The 20,315-nt window shown below is 54.2% G+C and overlaps 2 protein-coding genes across 4 annotated transcripts in view; one reads left to right on the top strand and one right to left on the bottom strand.

Moving 5' to 3' along the window:
• Positions 1-10,117: 10,117 nt before the first annotated feature.
• LOC105497061 (NADH:ubiquinone oxidoreductase subunit B7) lies at positions 10,118-16,063 on the top strand. The gene is made up of 3 exons (XM_011767792.3): positions 10,118-10,315; positions 15,233-15,401; positions 15,877-16,063. The coding sequence occupies exons 1-3, from the start codon at positions 10,204-10,206 to the stop codon at positions 16,007-16,009; spliced, it is 414 nt and encodes a 137-aa protein (XP_011766094.1). The 5' UTR covers positions 10,118-10,203; the 3' UTR covers positions 16,010-16,063.
• A 96-nt stretch (positions 16,064-16,159) lies between these two features.
• The window catches only part of LOC105496885 (trans-2,3-enoyl-CoA reductase), a 37,132-nt gene continuing 32,976 nt past the window's right edge, over positions 16,160-20,315 (bottom strand). For all 3 annotated transcript variants that reach the window (XM_011767675.2, XM_071086738.1, XM_071086739.1), the window contains exons 2-13: positions 19,493-19,543; positions 18,826-18,877; positions 18,382-18,426; positions 18,181-18,284; positions 17,988-18,103; positions 17,779-17,884; positions 17,294-17,366; positions 17,159-17,202; positions 17,028-17,085; positions 16,864-16,952; positions 16,476-16,521; positions 16,160-16,396 (exon numbers count right to left, since the gene is read on the bottom strand). In XM_011767675.2, the coding sequence (XP_011765977.1) occupies positions 16,269-16,396; positions 16,476-16,521; positions 16,864-16,952; positions 17,028-17,085; positions 17,159-17,202; positions 17,294-17,366; positions 17,779-17,884; positions 17,988-18,103; positions 18,181-18,284; positions 18,382-18,426; positions 18,826-18,877; positions 19,493-19,543 (912 nt within the window). In that variant the 3' untranslated portion in view covers positions 16,160-16,268. The remainder of the gene's footprint in view (positions 16,397-16,475; positions 16,522-16,863; positions 16,953-17,027; positions 17,086-17,158; positions 17,203-17,293; positions 17,367-17,778; positions 17,885-17,987; positions 18,104-18,180; positions 18,285-18,381; positions 18,427-18,825; positions 18,878-19,492; positions 19,544-20,315) is intronic.

The raw sequence follows: 20,315 nt of genomic DNA, 5'->3' as shown, positions 1-20,315 counted from the left end.
ATGTATGGGAAATTTTTTAGAGTCACTATAGGAAACTAATATGTACCCCAAGAGACAAGACCCCAATTTTCCTTTGTAGGGGTTTTTACTAAAAGTAAGAGGAAATGCAACTCAAATTGGCTTCAACAACAAGCAACATTCATCAGGCCCATGGAGAGCATTAGGTTGGGTTTCCATAACTGAGACTCAGAACAAGAGTGTCTCAAACAAAACAGAATGTATTTCTCACCTAAAAGGCTCACTATAAGCAAGTGAGGGTCCACAAATAGAAAAACCTTCCCCTGCACCGCACATGGGCAATGGGGTAGCCCCGGTCTTAATTGAGGTAGGAAGGCGGCAGCAGATTAACCTCCCTTTCCATTGAAAGCTGACTGTAGCGGCTGGGCTTTCCCCTGTTACATGGCCTGATGTCATAGAGCCTTCCCAACCTGTAGGAGGACAAATATGACTGTACCCATTCTAGAGATGAGAAAATGGAGGCCTGTCTGAGAAGGAAGAAAGAGCCCGTCTGTTCAGCCAACATCTGCTAAGCACACACAGGGCTAATCAGACTCCAGATGGATGGGGGTGGGGAGCAGATCCAAACAGACATAGGAGGATAGGAGAAGGGGAAAAGTAACAGGGGGAGGGACAGGTAAATAGGTCAAAAGGACTGACGGTGTATCTGCCCATCAAGAGCACTTTTTGGGCTGAGTATGGTGGCTCACGCCTATAATCCCAGCACTTTGGCAGGCCGAGGCAGGAGGATCTCTTGAGGCCAGGAACTTGAGACCATCCTGGGCAACAAAGTGAGACCCCAACTACACAAAAAAGAAAATTTTTTAGGCCGGGCACGGTGGCTCATGCCTGTAATCCCAGCATTTTGGGAGGCCGAGGCAAGCCTATCACCTGAGGTCAGGAGTTCAAGATCAGCCTGGCCAACATAGTGAAACCCCATCTCTACTAAAAAATACAAAAATTAGCCGGGTGTGGTGGCAGGTGCCTTAATCCCAGCTACTTGGGAGGCAGAGGCAGGAGAATCATTTGAACCCGGGAGGCGGAGGTTACAGTGAGCCGAGATCGAGCTATTGCACTCAAGCCTGGGGGACAAGAACAAGACTTCTCTCAAATAAAAAAATTTTTTAATTAGCTGAGCATGGTGGTGCACACCCGTAGATCGAGCTACTTGGGAGGCTGAGGTGGGAGGATTGCTTGAGTCCAGGAGATTGAAGCTGCAGTGAGCCATGATCACACCACTGCACTCCAGCCTGGGCAACAGAGCAAAACTCTGTCTCCCAAAAAAAAAAAAAAAAGGCACTCTTAGAAGTGAGGGGACCTTCCTACAATAAAGGTTCGGTGGTCTCATGGTACAGGGATGATAGCTACAAGCTGCATGGCCCATACCATTCCTCGGGACCTGGCACACAGTAGGTATTCAGGAACAGATGTTGGAATCCAGCCCCATTAACTGAAATAACAAGGCTATGAGCCCAGGCTGCTTCCAGCTCAGGCCCATTCTTGCTGTGTGACCTTGGGGGTGTAGAACAACATCTCTGAGCATTGGTCTCCTGATACGTCAAACGGATTCATTTGTTCATTCATCGATTCAACAGCTAAGTACTGACCACCTACTCTGTGTTAGGCTCTAACACATAAGAACCAGAAATACATTGGTGAACAACAACAAAAAATTTTACCCATAGGAGCAGCAACAGGGAGAAAGAGAGTGAATAAAATAAATAACTCAACTATCTTAGAAGTTATGTTAGATAATCATAAATAGAAAAAGAAGGAAAACACAGGTGCAGTGGCGTGAGCCTACAGTCCCAGCTACTCAGGAGGCTGAGATGGGAGGAGTCCTTAAGCCTAGGAGTTTGAGGCTGCAGTGCATTATGGTCAGACTGTGAACAGCCACTACACTCCAGCCTGGGCAACATAGTGAGACCCCATCTCTAAAAACAAGAAAAGAAAAAGAAGTAGATGGCCAGGCACAGTGGCTCATGCCTGTAATCCCAGCACTTTGGGAGGCTGAAGCCAGGGGATCACCTGAGGTCAGGAGTTCGAGACTGGCCTGGCCAACATGGTGAAGCCCTGTCCCTACTAAAAATACAAAAATGAGCTGGGCATGGTGGCAGGCACTTGTAATCCCAGCTACCAGGGAGGCGGAGGCAGGAGAATCTCTTGAACCTGGGAGGCGAAGGTTGCAGTGAGCCAAGATCGTACCACTGCACTCCAGCCTGGGCAACAGGAGACTCCATCCCCAAAAAAATAAAAAATAAAAAAAAGTAGAAACAGAAAAAGAAGAAAAAGAAAGCCGGAGAAAGGAATCACATGTACATGGGGGATTGCAATAAGGAGGAGGATCAGGCTGGGCACGGTAGCTCATGGCTCACGCCTGGAATCCCAGCACTTTGGGAGGCTGAGGCGGGTGGATTACCTGAGGTCAGGAGTTCAAGAACAGCCTGACCAACATGGAGAAAAACCAACCTGGGCAAGATAGGGAAGCCTTGTCTCTACAAAATTAATGAAATATCCCTCTGATATTTATCAAATCACAGGGCTTACACACTGTGATATTAATGAAAAAATTAACCAGGCATGTTGGTACACACCTGTAGTCCCAGCTACTCAGGAGGCTGAGGTAGGAGGATCCCTGGAGCCCAGGAACTCAAGGCTGCAATGAGCTGTGATTGTACCACTGCACTCTGGCGTGGGCAACAAAGTGAGACCCTGTCTCAAAAAGATACAATAAAACTAAAATTCCAGCCGGGCGCGGTGGCTCAAGCCTGTAATCCCAGCACTTTGGGAGGCCGAGACGGGTGGATCACGAGGTCAGGAGATCGAGACCATCCTGGCTAACACAATGAAACCCCGTCTCCACTAAAAATACAAAAAAAAAAATTAGCCGGGCGTGGTGGCGGCGCCTGTAGTCCCAGCTACTCGGGAGGCTGAGGCAGGAGAATGGCGGGAACCCGGGAGGCGGAGCTTGCAGTGAGCCGAGATCGCACCACTGCACTCCAGCCTGGGCGACAGAGCGAGACTCCGCCTCAAAAAAAAAAAAAAAAAAAACAAAAAAAAACTAAAATTCCAGACCAGCCCTTCTCATCCACTCTGTCTGCCATTTTTCCCCTTAACCATTGTCACAGTCTTATCATATCTCACATTGCACATACCTCACTTCCTAATCTTGTTCTCTGCCTGTCTTCTACCTATTAGCTCCACTCCATGAGGGCAGGGATTTGTGTCTGGCTTGTTTACTGCCTGCCATTCAGTAGGTGCTCAATGAATGTTTGTTGAATGAGTGAGTGACCTCCTGCCTGCCAAGCCCTGTCTAAGGCCACCCCTAAAGCCCCGCCCCTCCAGGCTCTCTCATCCCTCCAATACCAGCCAGCCACCCTCAGTGCACACAGCAGCAAACCTTGGGTGTCGGTAGCACTCCCGCCTGGATCAGAGACAAGTGTTCTGTCTGCCCCGTAGGCAGAAGTGGTGTCTGCCCTGGGAGTCTTCTGCTGAGGCCTCACTGACCTTGTTTTTCCTGCTTCCGTAAAACTGAATCCCCCAGAGCATCTTGTCTCCCAACCAGCAGACTGTGGCAAGGTGCAGACACTACTCAGAATTTCCTTCCCCACCTCAGGTCCCACATGGGCCCTCTGAGGCTGCTCTGCTCACAAAGTGCGAATACAGCGCCTTCTGGCGCAGACCAGATGGGGTGGGACAGGAGAGCAAGGGAAGGAAGAAAGGGGGGAGGCGGGAGCTGTGGCCAATAAACCAGGTCCTGGCCGGGCGCGGTGGCTCACACCTGTAATCCCACCACTTTGGGAGGCCAAGGCGGGAAGATCACCTGAGGTCAGGAGTTCGAGACCAGTCTGCCTAACATGGTGAAATCCCATCTCTACTAAAAACACAAAAATTAGCCAGGAGTGGTGGTGGGCACCTGTAATCCCAGCTACTCAGGGGGCTGAGGCAGGAGAATTGCTTGAACCCAGGAGGCCGAGATTGCAATGAGCCGAGATCTTACCACTGCACTGCAGCCTGGGTGACAGAGCAAGACTCTGTCTAAAAAAAAAAAAAAAAAAAAAAACCATGTCCCCTGGGAGTGGTGGGCAAGGGACACAGGAAGGTCTCCTTGGTGGGTGGTTGATAAAGAAAACAACAGGAAGGATACGGATCATGGGTGATGGAGGCCCCCACATGATGCCTAAAATCACCCTCACCCTAGTATTGATACACAGGACACAGACAGAAATTATTTAGGCAGATAGTGAGGGTAAGAGAGTCCTTGGCAGAGCTTTCCTTTCAATAAAAAGCAGCCCAGGCCGGGCACGGTGGCTCACGCCTGTAGTCCCAGCACTTTGGGAGGCTGAGGCGGGCGGATCTTCTAAGGTCAGAAGTTCAAGACGAGCTTGACCAACATAGCGAAAACCCGTCTCTACTAAAAAAATAATAATAATAATAATAATACAAAAAAATTAGCTAGGCGTGGTAGCGGGTGCCTATAATCCCCGGTACTCGGAAGGCTGAGGCAGGAAAATCACTTGAACTCGGGAGGCGGAGTCTGCAGCAAGCCAAGATTGCGCCATTGTACTCCAGCCTGGGCAACAAGAGCAAAACTTCAGCTCCAAAAAAGGGAAAAAAGAAAAGCCCAAGAAATTTTTTTTTTTTTTTAACAAAGAGCATCCTGAGAAATCGAGCTGCAAGCATAGGTAAGCAGGCTAGAAGCTTGCACGAGAGAATGCCAGCAGCTGTGCCAATAGAAAAGGGCTACCTGAGGGCCAGGCATGTTCAACATGGAGACTCCATCTTCCCTTTTATTGTCATGTGTACAGTAAAAACAAACAAACAAACAAACAAAAACAAAAAACAGGCAACAGGGTGCAGGCCAGGCAGAGAACCTACCTGCATAATGAAAGATTAGGGTGAGGGGACTACCAGAAATTTGCGCCCTATGCAAATGGCACACCTAGTCCTAACCAGTTTTTGCACCCTATGCAAATAGCACACCTGATCCAACCAATCTTTCAAGCCCTATGTAAATCAGACACTGCCTGCTCACCAGGCATCTATAAAACCCCTGCATTTCACCTCAGAACCGGCAACCTGTTCGGGACCTCTCTCTCCACAGCAGAGAGAGATATTCTTTCACCTATTAAACTTTCGCTCTTGGCCAGGTGCGGTGGCTCATGCCTGTATTCCCAACAGTTTGGGAAGCCAAGGCCGGTGGGTCATTTAAGATCAGGGGTTCAAGACCAGCCTGGCTAACATGGTGAAACCTATCATCTCTACTAAAACTACAAAAAAATGAGGCCAGGCACACTGGCTCACGTCTGTAATCCCAGCACTTTGGGAGGCCGAGGTGGGCGGATCACGAGTTCAGGAGATCGAGACCATCCTGGCTAACACAGTGAAACTCCATCTCTACTGAAAATACAAAAAATTAGCTGGGCGTGGTGGTGGGCACCTGTAGTCCCAGCTACTCGGGAGGCTGAGGCAGGAGAATGGTGTGAACCGGGAGGCGGAGCTTACAGTGAGCCAAGATGGTGCCACTGCACTCCAGCCTGGGCGACAGAGTGAGACTCCATCTCAAAAAAACATAATAATAATACAAAAAATTAGCCAGGTGTGGTGGCACACACCTGTAATCTCAACTACTCAGGAGGCTGAGGCACGAGAATCACTTGAATCCAGGAGGCAGAGGTTGCAGTGATCTGAGATCCTGCCATTACACTCCAGCCTGGGCAGCAGAGCAAGACTCCATCTCAAAAAATAAGCAAATAGGCCAGGAGGGTGACTCATCCCAGCTACTTGGGAGGCTGAGACAGGAGAATCACTTGAACCCAGGAGGTGGAGGTTGCAATGAACCAAGATTGTGCCACTGCACTCCAGCCTGGGTGACAGAGCAAGACTCCATCTCAAAAAAGTAAATAAATAAATATAAACTTCCACTCTTGACCTCACTCCTTGTGTGTCCACATCCTTGATTTCCTCCACTGTAAGACAATGAATCTCAGTTATCACCCCAGACAATGGCCCTTTCAATATCATTCTCCCCACTTCCCCAGTGCTCAGTAAGGCTAGGCCAGGCTGAACCATTTGAGTCCCAGAAGCTTAGAATGGAATGGGCCACATGCCTTGGTGCCCAGCCCCAGTCATGCCTGGCTTAAATCCCTTCAGCCTCTGGTGAAATGACTGGTCACAGTAGCCTCCTTTGTTTGGCTTTCTAGCGCTAGACTGTGACCTGGATGAAAGTAACAATAGTGAGCACGTATTGAGTGCCTACTGGATGCCAGGCACTAAGCGTTTTTGATGCAACCATCTGATTCTTCCACCTTCTCTATTTATTCGTGTGTTTATTCAACAAATTATTTATTTTATTGCATTGTTTTGTATTTATTTTCATAGACAGGGTCTTGCTCTGTTGCCCAGGCTGGAGTGCAGTGGCGTGATCATTGCTCACTGCAGCCTCAACCTCCTGGGCTCAGGCGATCCTCCCACTTCAGCCTCCCAAGTAGCTGGGACTACAGGTGCCTGCCACCAGCCCAGCTAATTTTTTTATTTTTTGTAGAGACAGAGGTCTCACTATATTGCCCAGGCTGGTCTCAAAGTCCTGTTCTCGAGTGATCCTTCTGCCTCCACCTCCCAAAGCCGTGCAATTACAGTTGTGAGCCACTGCACCCAGCCTATTCAACAAATATTTACTAAGCATCTGCTGCATGCCAGTTCTGTTCTAGGTGCAGTAATATGACAGTGAACAAGACAGACAAAATTCCCTGCTTCACAGAGCTGAGTTGAGAGGAGAGATCAATAATAAACAAAATAAATAAGGCAAATGGATCACAGTTTAAATGGTGCTAAGTGCTAACAAGGAAAATAAAGGCCCAGCATGATGGCTCACGCCTGTAATCCCAGCACTTTGGGAGGCCAAGGCGGGTGGTTTGCTTGAGCCCAAGAGGTTGAGATCAGCCTGGGCAATATGGCGAAACCACATCTCCACAAAAATACAAATATTAGCTGGGCATAGTGCTGCACACCTGGAATCCCAGCTACTTGGGAGGCTGAGGCAGGAGGGTCGCTTGAGTGCAGGAGGCAGAGGCTGCAGTGAGCTGAGATCATTACACTGCACTCCAGCCTGGGTAATAGAGCAAGACCCTGTCTTGAAAAAACAAAAAAATAAAGCCAGGAAAGGGGTGGAATCCAACAAGAGGGGCGCCCTCACTGGCTGGGAACATTATGAGATAGGTATCACAAACCTCATTTTACAGATGAGTAAACTCAATCTCTGAGAAATGAAGTCACTTCTGGAGGTCACACAGGGAAAGTGAGCTAGTACTGTAATTTGCCTTTCTGGACTCCCTTTGAGCTCTGACCTCTGGGTGAGCAGCTGAAGCACAGAGAAAGGGAGATTAAGGAGACACACCCAGAACAGGGCAGGGGTACCAGGTGCAGCTGTGCAGGTTGTATACTGAACAACTCCAGAAGTACCATTCATAGAAATCACAATGTGAATGCTTGCCCCTTGAGTCTGGAAGGGCACAAGAATCACAAATTAATGTGGTGGCCTGGAGATAGGAACAGGTCACACAGGTAACCCTGGAGAGAAAGTTTCAGCCGGACGTGGTTCACGCCTATAATCCCTGCACTTTGGGAGGCCAAAGCGGGTGGATCACCTGAGGTCAGGAGTTCAAGACCAGTCTGGCCAACATAACGAAACTCCGTCTCCACTAAAAATACAAAAAATTAGCTGGCCATGATGGCACGCACCTGTAATCCCAGCTACTCAGGAGACTAAGGCAGGAGAATCGCTTGAAACCAGGAGGCGGAGATTGCAGTGAGCCGAGATCGCATCACTGCACTCCAGCCTGGGCAACAAGAACGAAACTCTGTCTCAAAAAAAAGAAAGAAAGAAAGAAAGAAAAAAAGTCTCTATTGCCAGCTGCCTATTCTCATAGCTTGCTTTTTTCACTTAATATATCAGCAGCCACTTCTGCATGTCAACACATAAAGATCTAGCTGAGTAATTCTCCCAAAGCTGGTCACTAGACCAGCAACTTCACATCACCTGGGAATCTTTATAGACAGGGTCTCACTCTGTTGCCTAGGCAGGAGTGCAGTGATGGGATCACGGCTCACTGCAGCCTGGAACTCCTGGGTTCAAGCAATCCTGCCTCAGCCTCCCGAGTAGCTGGGACTACAGGCGTGCACCACCGCACCTGGCTTTTTTTTTTTTTTTTTTTTTTTTTTTAGAGACAGAGTCTCCCTATATTGCCCAGGCTGGTATCAAACTCCTGAGCTCAAGTGATGCTCCCATCTCAGCTTCCCAAAGCTCTGGGATTACAGGTGTGAGCCACCGTCCTGGCCCATTTTTTTTTTTTCCATTAGACTGTTTTTCTGTCCCATTAGACTGTAAGCTTGCAAGGCAGGAACCATGTCTGCCTGTCTGACCACCGGACCCAGCATACAGTAGATGCCTAATACATGCTTTGTCAGATTGGGGGAAAATATATATTAGATATTAATATTATATATAATATATATTTTTAAATTATATAAAGATTACATGGATATATATAAAATCAATATAATTTATTTAAAATTTCAGCTTTAAATAATTGTTTTTGGCCGGGCATAGTGGCTTACGCCTATAATCCCAACACTTTGAGAGGCTGAGGCAGGAGGATCCCTGGAACTCAAGAGTTCAAGGTTACAGTGAGCTATGATTGTGCCACTGTGCTCCAGTCTAGGCGACAGAATGAGACCCTGTCTCAAAAAATAATAATATAATAATAATTGTATTTATGAATAACTTTTATTTAAATCAAATTTATCAAAATATTTCTTGGACAGGCGCGGAGGTTCATGCCCGTAATCTCAGCATTTTGGGAGGCTAAGGCAGGAGAATCACTTGAGGTCGGGAGTTCAAAACCAGCCTGGCCAACATGGCAAAACCCCCGTCTCTACTAAAAATACAAGAATTAGGCCGGGCGCGGTGGCTCAAGCTTGTAATCCCAGCACTTTGGGAGGCCGAGACGGGTGGATCACGAGGTCAGGAGCTCAAGACCATCCTGGCTAACACGGTGAAACCCCCTCTCTACTAAAAAATACAAAAAACTAGCCGGGCGAGGTGGTGGGCACCTGTAGTCCCAGCTACTCGGGAGGCTAAGGCAGGAGAATGGCGTAAACCCAGGAGGCGGAGCTTTCAGTGAGCTGAGATCCGGCCACTGCACTCCAGCCTGGGCGACAGAGCGAGACTCCGTCTCCAAAAAAAAAAAAAATACAAGAATTAGCTGGGTGTGGTGGCTGACGCCTGTAATCCCAGCTACTCAAGAGGCTGAGACAGGAGAATCATTTGAGCCCAAGAGGTGGAGGTTGCAGTGAGCGGAGATGGTGCCAGTACACTCCAGTCTGGGCGACAGGTACTGTGTCTCAAAAAAAAAAAAAAATTATTAAAGTAACTTTATTCAAAAGTACATACATTAACGATATAATCGATATTGCGCCTTTTTTTTTTTTTTTTTTTTTTTGAGACAGAGTCTCGCTCTGTCGCCCAGGCTGGTGTACAGTGGCGCGATCTCGGCTCACTGCAAGCTCCGCCTCCCAGGTTCACGCCATTCTCCTGCCTCAGCCTCCTGAGTAGCTGGGACTACAGGCGCCGCCACCACACCCGGCTGATTTTTTATATTTTTAGTAGAGACGGGGTTTCACCGTGTTAGCCAGGATGGTCTCGATCTCCTGACCTCGTGATCCGCCCACCTCGGCCTCCCAAAGTGCTGGGATTACAGGCATGAGCCACCGCGCCCGGCCGATATTGTGCCTTTTTTTTAAGAGAAATTTTAATGTTTTAGAAGAAAAAACTTTTTGGAAAATGATATGAAAAATAATTTTAATACGTGCTTTAGCCTCGGGCTACCAGAAGAGCCCCAGATAGGGTCGAGGGAGGCCTCAGTCCTACATCTTCCCCTTCTACTTTGCCCAGATGGATTTCCACGCTCAGGGAAGTCCCCTCTCGGGTCCAAGCACATCCTGCGAGGGGACGCAGCACTTGTCCCGCCTCCGCCTGTCCGCGAGGTGACGCCAGGCGGACCGGAGCGATCCTCTGGAGTCCTTCATCTCTATGCTCTCCGCAGCCGCCTAAGCGACCCGGAAGCCGTGTCTAGCTGAGGGGTCAGTGGTTCCGGGTAGGAGCTAGGTGACCCTCGGCTGCTGCAGGAACCTGCAGCGACTGCAGCCATGGGGGCGCACCTCGTTCGGCGCTACTTGGGCGATTCCTCGGTGGAGCCCGACCCCTTGCAGATGCCAACTTTCCCGCCCGACTACGGCTTGCCCGAACGGAAGGAGCGCGGTGAGGCCCAATGCGCAGGCGCGACCAGAGGGCGTGGGGCGCGGGCGCCTGACCTCCGAACCCCTGGAACCCCAAGACTGGGCTCTAACCTCAGGTGTTGTGTCTGGGTTTGGGTCTAGACTAGGAGTCCAGAGGACGTGCGTGTCCCCGCCTGAGGGTGGAGGCGTTCCAGGCCAAGGGCACGGCTTGAGCAAAAGCCAGGGTGCAAAAGTGAGACAAGTAGGGGATCGGGCAGGAGTGCGGCGCGCAGAGCTCAGTCGAGTCTTTTTTTTTTTCTTTTGAGACAGAGTCTCGCTTTTTCTTTCAGGCTAGAGTGCAGTGGCGTGGTCTCGACTCACTGCAGCCTCCACCTCGCAGGTTCAAGCGATTCTCCTGCCTCAGCCTTGCGAGTAGCTGGGATTACAGATGTGCACCACCACGCCCGGCTAATTTTTTGTATTGTTAGTAGAGGCGGGGTTTCGCTATGTTGACCAGGCTGGTCTTGAACTCCTGACCTCAAGTGATCCGCCTGCCTCGGCCTCCCAAAGTGCTGGGATTATAGGCGTGAGCTACCACTCCCGGCTTCGGGCCGAGTCTTGGGAGACGTGGGGAGTCACGGGAGGGCAGGGACATGTTCATTGTACCCCTTTCCTAATGTCGCTGCAATTGTGGTGCATGCACAAGAAAATAAGGAAGATTCGCGCCGCGAATACCGTCCTGCAAAGTGCTTTGTTTTGCTTTGAGATGGGATCTTGCTCTGTTGTCCAGGCTGAGTGCAGTGGTGCAATCACAGCTCACTGCATCCTCGACCTCCTGGGCTCAAGCTATCCTCCTGCCTCAACCTCCCGAGTAGCTGGGACTACAGGAGCGTGCCAGGATGCCAAGCTGATTTTTTATTTTTTGTAGAGATGGGGGTCTTGCTGTTGCCCAGGCTGGTGTCAAACTCCTGGGCTCAAGCGATCCTTCTGCCCAGCCTCCCAAAGTGCTGGGATTGCAGATGTGAGCCACTATGCCCAGGATGGTTTTTTGGTTCATGTTTGTTTTTGCTTTTAATGTAGTAATATCACAGGCATACCGAGAGCCAGCTCTGGGCCACCTCCCACATTAGGAACCGCGGATACAGCAGGGAACTGGAAGGATGCAGGCACTGTCTCCAGAGAACTCACAGCACAGTGGGAAGGATTGTGGAATCAGGCAGAGCTGGATGGTGTCAAGGCAGGCTTCCAGTAGGCAGCGACTGGAAACAAAGACGTGAAGGGTGGCCAGGCACGGTGGCTCATGCCTGTAATCCCAGCACTTTGGGAGGCTGAGGCGGGCAGATCACCTAAGGTCAGGAGTTCGAGACCAGCCTGGCCAACATGGTGAAATACTGTCTCTACTAAAAATACAAAAATTAAGGCCGGGCACGGTGGCTCATGCCTATAATCCCAGCACTTTGGGAGGCCGAGATGGGCAGATCATGAGGTCAGGGATTCAAGACCATCCTAGCCAATATGGTGAAACCCTGTCTCTACTAAAAATACAAAAATTAGCTGGGGGCATGGTGGTGCGCACCTGTAGTCCCAGCTACTCAGGAGGCTGAGGCAGGAGAATCACTTGAACCCAGGAGGAGGAGGTTGCAGTGAGCTGAGATCACACCACTGCACTCCAGCCTGGGCAACAGAACAAGACTCCATCTCAAAATATATATATATATATAAAAATTAGGCTGGGCACGGTGGCTCACGCCTGTAATCCCAGCACTTTGGGAGGCCAAGGTCGGTGGATCACCTGAGGTCAGGAGTTCAAGACCAGCCTGGCCAACATGGTGAAACCCTGTCTCCCAAAAATACAAAAATTAGCCGGGTGTGGTGGTGCGTGCCTGTAATCCCAGCTGTCTGGGAGGCTGAGTCAGGAGAATTGGCTGGAACCCGGGAGGCAGAGATTGCAGTGAGCCGAGATCGGGCCACCACACTCCAGCCTGGGTGACAGAACGAGACTCTGTCTGGAAAAGAAAAAAAAGATGTGAAGGGCCACGAGTAGGGGTTGACCAAAGAGAGGTGGCAGAGCCAAAACTTCTAAACAGAGGAGGGACACAGTCAGGTTTGGTCAGTCAAAAGGTCCCGCTGTCTGCTGAGCGGGCGACAAGCTTGAGACAGACACCTCTAAGCAGCCTGGATTTGAGAGAAAGTTGGGAGATGGTATAATCGCTCCAGTGTCCTCACTCCAGGCAGTCCTTCCGCCCCAGCTGAACCTGCAGTCCATTGGTCCGTCCACCTCCCTCCCATTGCCTCACATACCTTGCTTTGCCCAAGATCAGCTTTGCAAACGCTAGCAACCTGCTGCCCTTCTCTCTCGCTTACTCTGGATAAACTCACCTGTTTCCCTTCCTTGGCGCCTATCCCCATGCAACTGAACATGATGCGGGAGAGATCAGAAAAAAAAGCTCTAAGCTAGGCAAAATGGCTCATGCCCAACGCTTTGGGAGGCCAAGGCAGGAGGAGTGCTGGAGGCCAGAAGTTCAAGAATAGCCTGGGCAACAAAGCAAGACCCTGTCTCTACATTTTTTTTTTTTTTTTTTTTTAATTAGCTGGGTGTGGTGGCACATTCCTGCAGTCCCTGCTGACTGGTCTCCCGATTGGTTCTCCAGTGGACTCTTCATGCTGCCTGGCCTTTCTGTTACCTCCTGGATCCTTCACTCTCTCCCTCCCTCCTAGACCATTGTCCCCTGCCCTCTCTTTCCTCCTTTCCACCCCCTTTCAGCCAGTCACTTTGCTAACTGCAACATCCGCCTTGCTGGTTCAAGCAGTTCTCCTGCGTCAGCCTCCCGAGTAGCTGGGATTACAGGTGCGCACCACCGCACCTGGCTCATTTTTGTATTTTTAGTAGAGACAGGGTTTTACCATGTTGGCCAGGCTGATCTCGAACTCCTAACCTCAAGTGATCCACCCGCCTCAGCCTCCCAAAGTGCTGGGATTACAGGCATGAGCCACCACGCTCGGCCCATATTTATTTATTTGTTTATAGAGATGGGCTCTCACTCTGTTGCTTAGGCTGGAGTGCAGTGGTGCGGTTACCACCCACTGCAGCCTCAAACTCCTGGGTTCAAGCGATCCTCCCAAGTAGCTCTGCCTTCTCTGTGTGCACCACCGTGCCCAGACAGTTTTATTATTTTTTCTAGACATGGGATCTTTCTGTGCTCCCCAGGCTGGTCTCCCTAATACTTAAGCACTGCCAGACACGCTGTGGTGCTCTGTCTTCTGTCTGTTCTGTGTCTCCCTCCGAGGGCAGGGACCCTTGTGTGTTGTGTTCCGTGCTGTATCCCCACCACTAAGCACACAGTAGGCGGTCTAAAGTCCTTGCTGCTAGTTGATTATAAGTTTGAGACAAAAGAGGGAGGAGTCTAGGATTGCCACCTGGAGCTCCAAGTGCAGATAGGGAACAGCCAGGGGCTGCAGGTGATACCCAGGCCTAGGGCTCAAACGAGGTGTGGGGTGGAGGGACCACATCGGGCTCATCTACCTAAGGGGTGGCAGCAGAGAAAAAGGATCTCAGACTGGGCGTGGGGGCTAGCACCTGTAATCCCAGCACTTTGGGAGGCCAAAGTGGGTGGATCACCTGAGGTCACGAGTTCGAGACCAGCCTGACTACCATGGCGAAACCCTATCTCTACTAAAAATACAAAAATTAGCCAGGCGTGGTGGTGGACGCCTGTGGCGTCCCAGCTACTTGGGAAGCTGAGGCAGGAGAATCGCTTGAACGTGGGAGACAGAGGTTGCAGTGAGCTGAGATCTTGCTACTGCCCTCCAGCCTGGGTGACAGAGTGAGACTCCATCTCAAAAGAAAAGAAAAGAAGGCGGCTCTCAGAACAAAGCTTAATGCAAGGCAGCCATAGAGATGGGAGGAAACCTGGGAAGGCGGGATGTGGGAGGAGCCACAGGAAAGAAGGAAGTGGGAGGCTGGGGTCCTGGGCTGTTGGGTGGCCCTGTGAGAGCCCCTGTCTGGGCAGTGAGAGGGTGGGGCAGAAGCCAGAGAATGGAACAAGGGGCAGGAGAGGAGGACCTGGGCCTGAGTGGGATGAGGGAATCACGGCTGGGAAGCAGAGGGGAGAGAAGCGAGCCTGGGATGACTGCCATTGAGATGTGAGTATGTCTCCTCTCACTTGCGCAAATGGGAAGGAGCTGGGACTAAGAAAGATGTGGACGTCAGGAGGGCTAGGGAGGCTGGGTCTGAGGGAGGCAGCGGGGAACAAGTGCAGGATCGCCAGGCACAGGCTCCAGGGTGAATGTCCAGGGTTCCTCAGGCTCCCACCAGCCTCCTGAAGGTTGATTTGTCCGGAGTCAGGTTTGCTAGGTGAGTGCGGCACCGGGACCCAGATACTAGTCCAGCTGTCTTCTGAGCCCACGCCTAAGTATCTTACAGGTACTGTTAGCTCAGTGGATGCTCAGGTAACTTCCATGAGCTGATGGTCAGTTCTGAGGCTCAGAGAGAGGCCACGCCGCCGGCCAGTGCAGAGCCGGGACCCGGGCGGGTTGCAGACAAGAAAGGCTAGGAGTCTGACTGGAGCTGCAGGTGCGGGTGGAGAGTCTGAGGGGGTACTCTGGGAGAAGGTGGATTCTGAGAGCGGGGCTGTAGAGAGTTGGGGACGGGCATCCCTGTGGGAGGGGAGGCAAGGATCCAGCGCAGGATGTTGAGGTGCCTCAGGGTGATGGGGGGCCACCTTCTCCTATCTGGGCTTTCGTGTCTGGAGTTGCCTTTGTGCAAATTAGAAAAGGAGGCCCCTTCAGGACAGTGCGTCCATCAAAGGCATCTGCCATCCACTACCATCTGCCACCTGGATGTTAATGGGGGACACCCCGAGCCGTGGCTTCCTGATGCCGTGTGCCTGGGTCCCCTGGGGATCCCTGGAATTGGGGTGGGAGGCCTTCAGCCTGGTTGAGCCCTGCCCACTCCCTGCAGAGATGGTGGCCACACAGCAGGAGATGATGGACGCGCAGCTGAGTCTCCAGCTGCGGGACTACTGTGCCCACTACCTCATCCAGCTGCTCAAGTGCAAGCGCGACAGGTTCCCCAACTTCCTGGCCTGCAAGCAGGAGAAGCACGACTGGCACTACTGCGAGCACCGCGAGTGAGAACTCCCACACTGGCCCGCAGCACCCCACACCCCCAGCCTTCCACAACCCTGGCCCACCCAAGCACCCCACACCCCTGGCTCGCCCGAGCCCCCTGCCAACACCCACAGCCTGCACCCCACCCAGGCCCTGGCCCCTGGCAGGATGTGGCTCCAGAGGCCAGGGACCTGAACTGCCACTGAGGTTTCTAGCCGGGCCCCACCTTAGTCCCAGAGAGGGCTTTCTAGGGGCCTGTTGGATGGGGACAGGGCAGGTGGCTGAAGCCACCTAGGGGAGTGGCCAAGCCCAGGTTCCAGCGGGAAGCCCTATCATCTGCGTGGACAGACCCCAGACCTAAACCACAGGCACTCGGGTCTGTCTTCTTCAGAGGCCTCCCCCACAGTGCTGTGGGACAGCCCCTCTACTTCCCAGGGCTTGGAAGGCGTGTCCTGGCCAGCGACACTGACAGCCCCTCTCATGCTTTTCCCTCAGCTATGTGATGCGCATGAAGGAGTTTGAGCGGGAGCGGAGGCTGCTGGAGCGAAAGCAGCGGCGGGAGAAGAAGGCGGCAGAGTTGGCCAAAGGCCAGGGACCCAGGAAAGTGGACCCCCAGGTGGCCCTGTAGGGGGTGCACCCCCCACCCTATGGACCAGTCAAATAAAAACCTTCAGGCCCCTCACCAGAGTCCCCTCTTACGGCGCCAACGCGAGGGTGGGGAGAGAGCGAGGGGCATGTGGTGGTCCCCAACCTCGGACAGAAACACACAGAGCCCAAGTCCGACAGGGGCAGGCGGGGTTTATTCCGGGTGCTGGAGAGCTGCGGGCCCCACTCCTCCCCCAGAATGCCACCCGGGTGAGGGGCTGAGCCCCAGCAACGGTGAGCGCTCAGAGCAGGAAGGGGATGATGGGCATGCGCAGGGGCGGATAGTCCCGGAACTCCTTCAGGTAGCTGCGGTGCTTGCCCTTGGCCCAGATGGTCATCTGGGTGAAGCCCACCAGGGAGAACAGGGCCACTGCAGGAAAGAACGGGCGTCAAGGAGGGGCTGCAGGCCCGAGGGGCAGGGCCCCGCCGAGGGAGGGCGGCAGGCTCACCTGGGAGACACTGCGTCATGATGGCGAAACCGATCCAGGACCCCACCTGTGGGCAGGGGCGGAGGGTGAGGGTGGGCAGGGCTGGACAAGGCCCGCTGTTCCGCCAGTCTCGCACCCTGTGGCTGTCCTGGACTCAGTCACCCACGTCCCCCAGCCCCTGCTTTCTGAGTCAGGGATGGGAACCCAATTCCAGTGGAGGCGGGGCTGTATACTGCGAAAACCCAAGGGCACATGCCTCCCGGCCCCCACAGCAGGGAGGCCGCGGTCTCCACCTCCCAATGCTCCCAATGCAAAAGCAGCTGCCCAGCCAGGCGCCCCCTCCTAGGGGCTGGCCCCTCCACATGGGACCCCAAGTCCCAGGGCAGAGAGGGGTAAGGCAGCCCCTCACCTCGTAGGTGTAGTTGGGGCAGGACACCAGCAGGAAGAGCCACGTGAAGGGGTTCTTGGTGGGGTATGGGATCTTCCGGGTCTTGGACCCTGGCAGGCAAGACAGGAGAAAGTCAGACCCCCTCACCCAGCCCAGCTGTCCCCCTGCCCCCAGCAGGCACTCACCAGCGGGCCGCAGGTCCCGCAGGGCCATGTGGATGGAGAAGTTGCCGAGCTGGCAGATCTGTCAGAGAAGCAGGATCAGCCTAGGATCGCCCAGATTTCCCCCACCCCGTCCCCACACCCAGCCTCCTTACCACAAAGATGGCGAGCGCCAGTTTCACCTGCTGAGCTCCGTAGGCTGCAGAGGAAGCAGCGAGGGGAGGCCCATGAGGGGAGGACCCGGTGGGTGGGGGCCGTGGGGGAGGGAAGGACGGTCTGAGGCCACTTACTAGGCGGCGTGTAGAGAGGGTGGTTGATGTAATAGGCCATCCATGCGGCGAAGCCCCAGTAGTAGGTGCAGTTCTGAAAGGGAGCGGGGTAGGGATGGGACTTGTCAGCGACGGGCAGGGCGGATTCTGTCTCATCCATAGGGCCCTAGGAGCATGGTGGGGAAGGGCAGGAGGGGCCTTGGGGCGGGGCTGGGGAGGATAGGTGGGGCCAAGGGGTGAGGCTAGGGCAGGGCTCTATGAGGGCGTGGTGGACAGGAGGGGCCTAGGGGTGAAACTGGGGCAGGGTTCTGCAGGGGCGGGGCTGGGGAGGACGGGCAGGGCCTAGAGGCTCTGCGGGGGCGGCGCTGGGGAGGTTAGGCGGGGCCTAGGGGTAGGGCTCTGCGGGGGCGTAGTGGAAGATAGGAGGGGCTATGGGGTAGGGCTTGATGTGGGCGGGGTGAGGCGGAAAGGCGGGGCTCAGGGGTGAGGCGGGGGCGGGCTCTCACCTTGAAGATGTTGCGCAAAGGCATGGTGCCATGGGAGAAACGGTGCACGAAGAGCGTCTCCAGCAGGCGCTTGACGTAGTGGAATGAGTGGCAGATGCAGGCGAGGCTGGTAGGGGGGAGCAGGCTCAGCTGGGGGAGCGGGCTCAGCTGGGGGCTGGTCCGGCAGGTCTTCTGCCTTCCCCTACCCTCTTCCCGCCTGCCCCACTTACTGCACCACCGTGTGCCGACTGGACGTGAAGTCGTATTTGTGGCCATAGATGAAGGGCACTCGGAAGTAGAAGAGCAGGTAGATGAAAAGGGGCCCTGCGTACTCTGTTAGGAAGACCTGAGGGTAGAGGGAGGCAAGTTGAGTCACCAATGTGGCTGATGGGAAAGGAGACCGTGGGTAGGGTCAGGACTCACCGTCACCCAGCTGATCTGGGCCCCCAGGTCCCGGAAGTAGAGCGTGGCCGTGGTGCCCACGGGCAGCTTCTGTAGAATATCTTCATCCTTCAGGGACTTGCCCTCTGCAGAGAGGCGGGCCAGGGCTCAGGGGCTGCCCGGGCCTTCTCCCACTGCCACCCAGGAGCCTAGGGGGCGGGCCGAGCGGACAGCTGTACTCACTGGGGTCCAGGCGGAGGGACTGGCGGGCGGGGTACCATTGCGGATCTGGGGGAGAACAGGGCGGTTACAGCCCACAGACTGGCAGGGCTCAGCCGGTCCGCTGCCCAGTCGCTGTGCCAGCTTCTCAGGGTTCCCAGGGTGCAGGGACCCCAGGACTCCACAGCTCCTCCCACCCGGAGGCCAAGCCTCAGGCCTGTGCAGTTCCAGGACACAGGCTGGAAGAGCGCGGGCAGAAGCAGGATCTTGTCCTTCCCAGAGCCTAGCAAGGGCGTTCCTGTGGCGTGCCACGTGGGGGCGCCTGCCCCAGTCACGCCCCAGAAGCCTAGGCCACGCTCGGGCATCTCTGCAGGCCCCTGGGAGAGGGGTGCAGGATGGGATCCCTCCCACCCTAAGGTCCCTGGTCAGAGGGGTTGCAGGGGCAGTGTGGCCAGGCCTAGGACTCACGGGTCTTGGTGAAGAGGTTCTTGATCTCCGCAATGGTGGCGTGGGGCTCCACCTGGAGGAAGCACAGGCGCAGGGAGGTCAGCTCTGCAGGGAGCCCAGACCCAGGATGGGGAGGTAATGAAGGGGATGGCAGGCTTGGGGTTGGGCTGCAGCTATGGGAAGGGGGAAGGGCTGGGGTCTGGAAGGCAGAGGCCTGGACAATCAGGGAAGAAGCAGCGAGGGCCCTGCCAGTGCAGTGACAGCAGGGGTCTGGGGCTCCAGTTTTACCCTCAGCCGGCAGGCCCCCAGCCCAGCTAGTGGCAGATTAAGCAAGGGAAGGCAAGCCTGCTTCTCTGCCCCTCCTCTCTACTCCTCACCCATTACTCCCCCAGGCGCAAAGGCCCTCTTTCCTCCCCAGGGACAGCCCAAGCCCCTTCCCTCAGGGGCAAGGCTCAGCAGGGGCAAGGCTCACTCCTCCACCACCCTCCCAGGACCAAAATCCCCGCAGGGTCTACTGAGACTCCCATGCCTCCATTTCCCCGCCACACCCAGGGGACGGGGCTATCTACCCTACCCCAAGTGAGGGCATACCCCTCCACAGGGCCCCACTGGACAGCTCCTGGGCTGGAAGGAGGGGGGTCCTGGACCCAGTGCCCTTGGCCCAGTGCAGCCCATGTTCCGGTCCTACCTTGTCCAGGAAACACAGCTTCTCCCTTGTCTTTGCATCCAGAATCTCCACCTCGAAGAAGAGAACAGCCTTTTTAGGTTTCTTGGCCACCTTTGGGGGTGCGGGCCTGGGGAGCCCATTGAGGCCAGGGAGGAGACCTGGGGTGGCCTCCCGGGCCACCAAGTTCAAGCTCATGTCCATGCCGCCTGCCACCAGCCCTGCCGCTCGGCTCTGCCCACGGTGGCCAGCAGCCCCAGCTGCCAGCCGTCAGCCCCCACCACCGACCTCCCCACGCGAAGCAGCCCTGGGCCGGGCAAGCGCGATCAAATTCTGCCGCGGTGCTGGAAAGGAGCCCGTGCCGGCCCTGGCACTGCCGGCTTCTGTGCCAGATGTAACCCGAGTGGCAACCACAGCCACAGCCCAGCTAAATATAAAACCAGCCCGGACTGCGCCCCCCTCCCAGGAGCCGTGCCACAGACCTTCTCTGAGGGGGGTTTAGGAGGTGACCCCCGGTAGCCAGGCTGCCCTGAAAGCAGTTTTTGAGGGGTCACAGTCCCTCAACAGCACCAGCACAGGGAAAGCCCCAGGGGCAGGCATGGTGACACCTCCCAGCCCCCACCCTGCACAGAGCCAGCAGCCTGAGGAGAGTGAGAGGCCAGCAGGCCGTGCAGGCCCCAGCTCACAGCTCAGGCCTAGGGAGTTCACTGGGCTTGGAGAAATCCCAGCTATTTTGAGAATCCACGAGACAGATCATCCATTTCCCCTTCGGAGCTGTAAGAGACACTTCGGATTATTTTCCTTGTGCATTTGTGTTACCACGGAGGTGACAGATTCTGGAGTTATG

Source organism: Macaca nemestrina, chromosome 20 (assembly GCF_043159975.1).
Source record: "Macaca nemestrina isolate mMacNem1 chromosome 20, mMacNem.hap1, whole genome shotgun sequence".
Taxonomy (NCBI): Eukaryota; Metazoa; Chordata; class Mammalia; order Primates; family Cercopithecidae; genus Macaca; species Macaca nemestrina.
The sequence above is the reverse complement of the archived record's forward strand: the minus strand, read 5'-3'. Positions and strand labels throughout refer to the sequence as shown.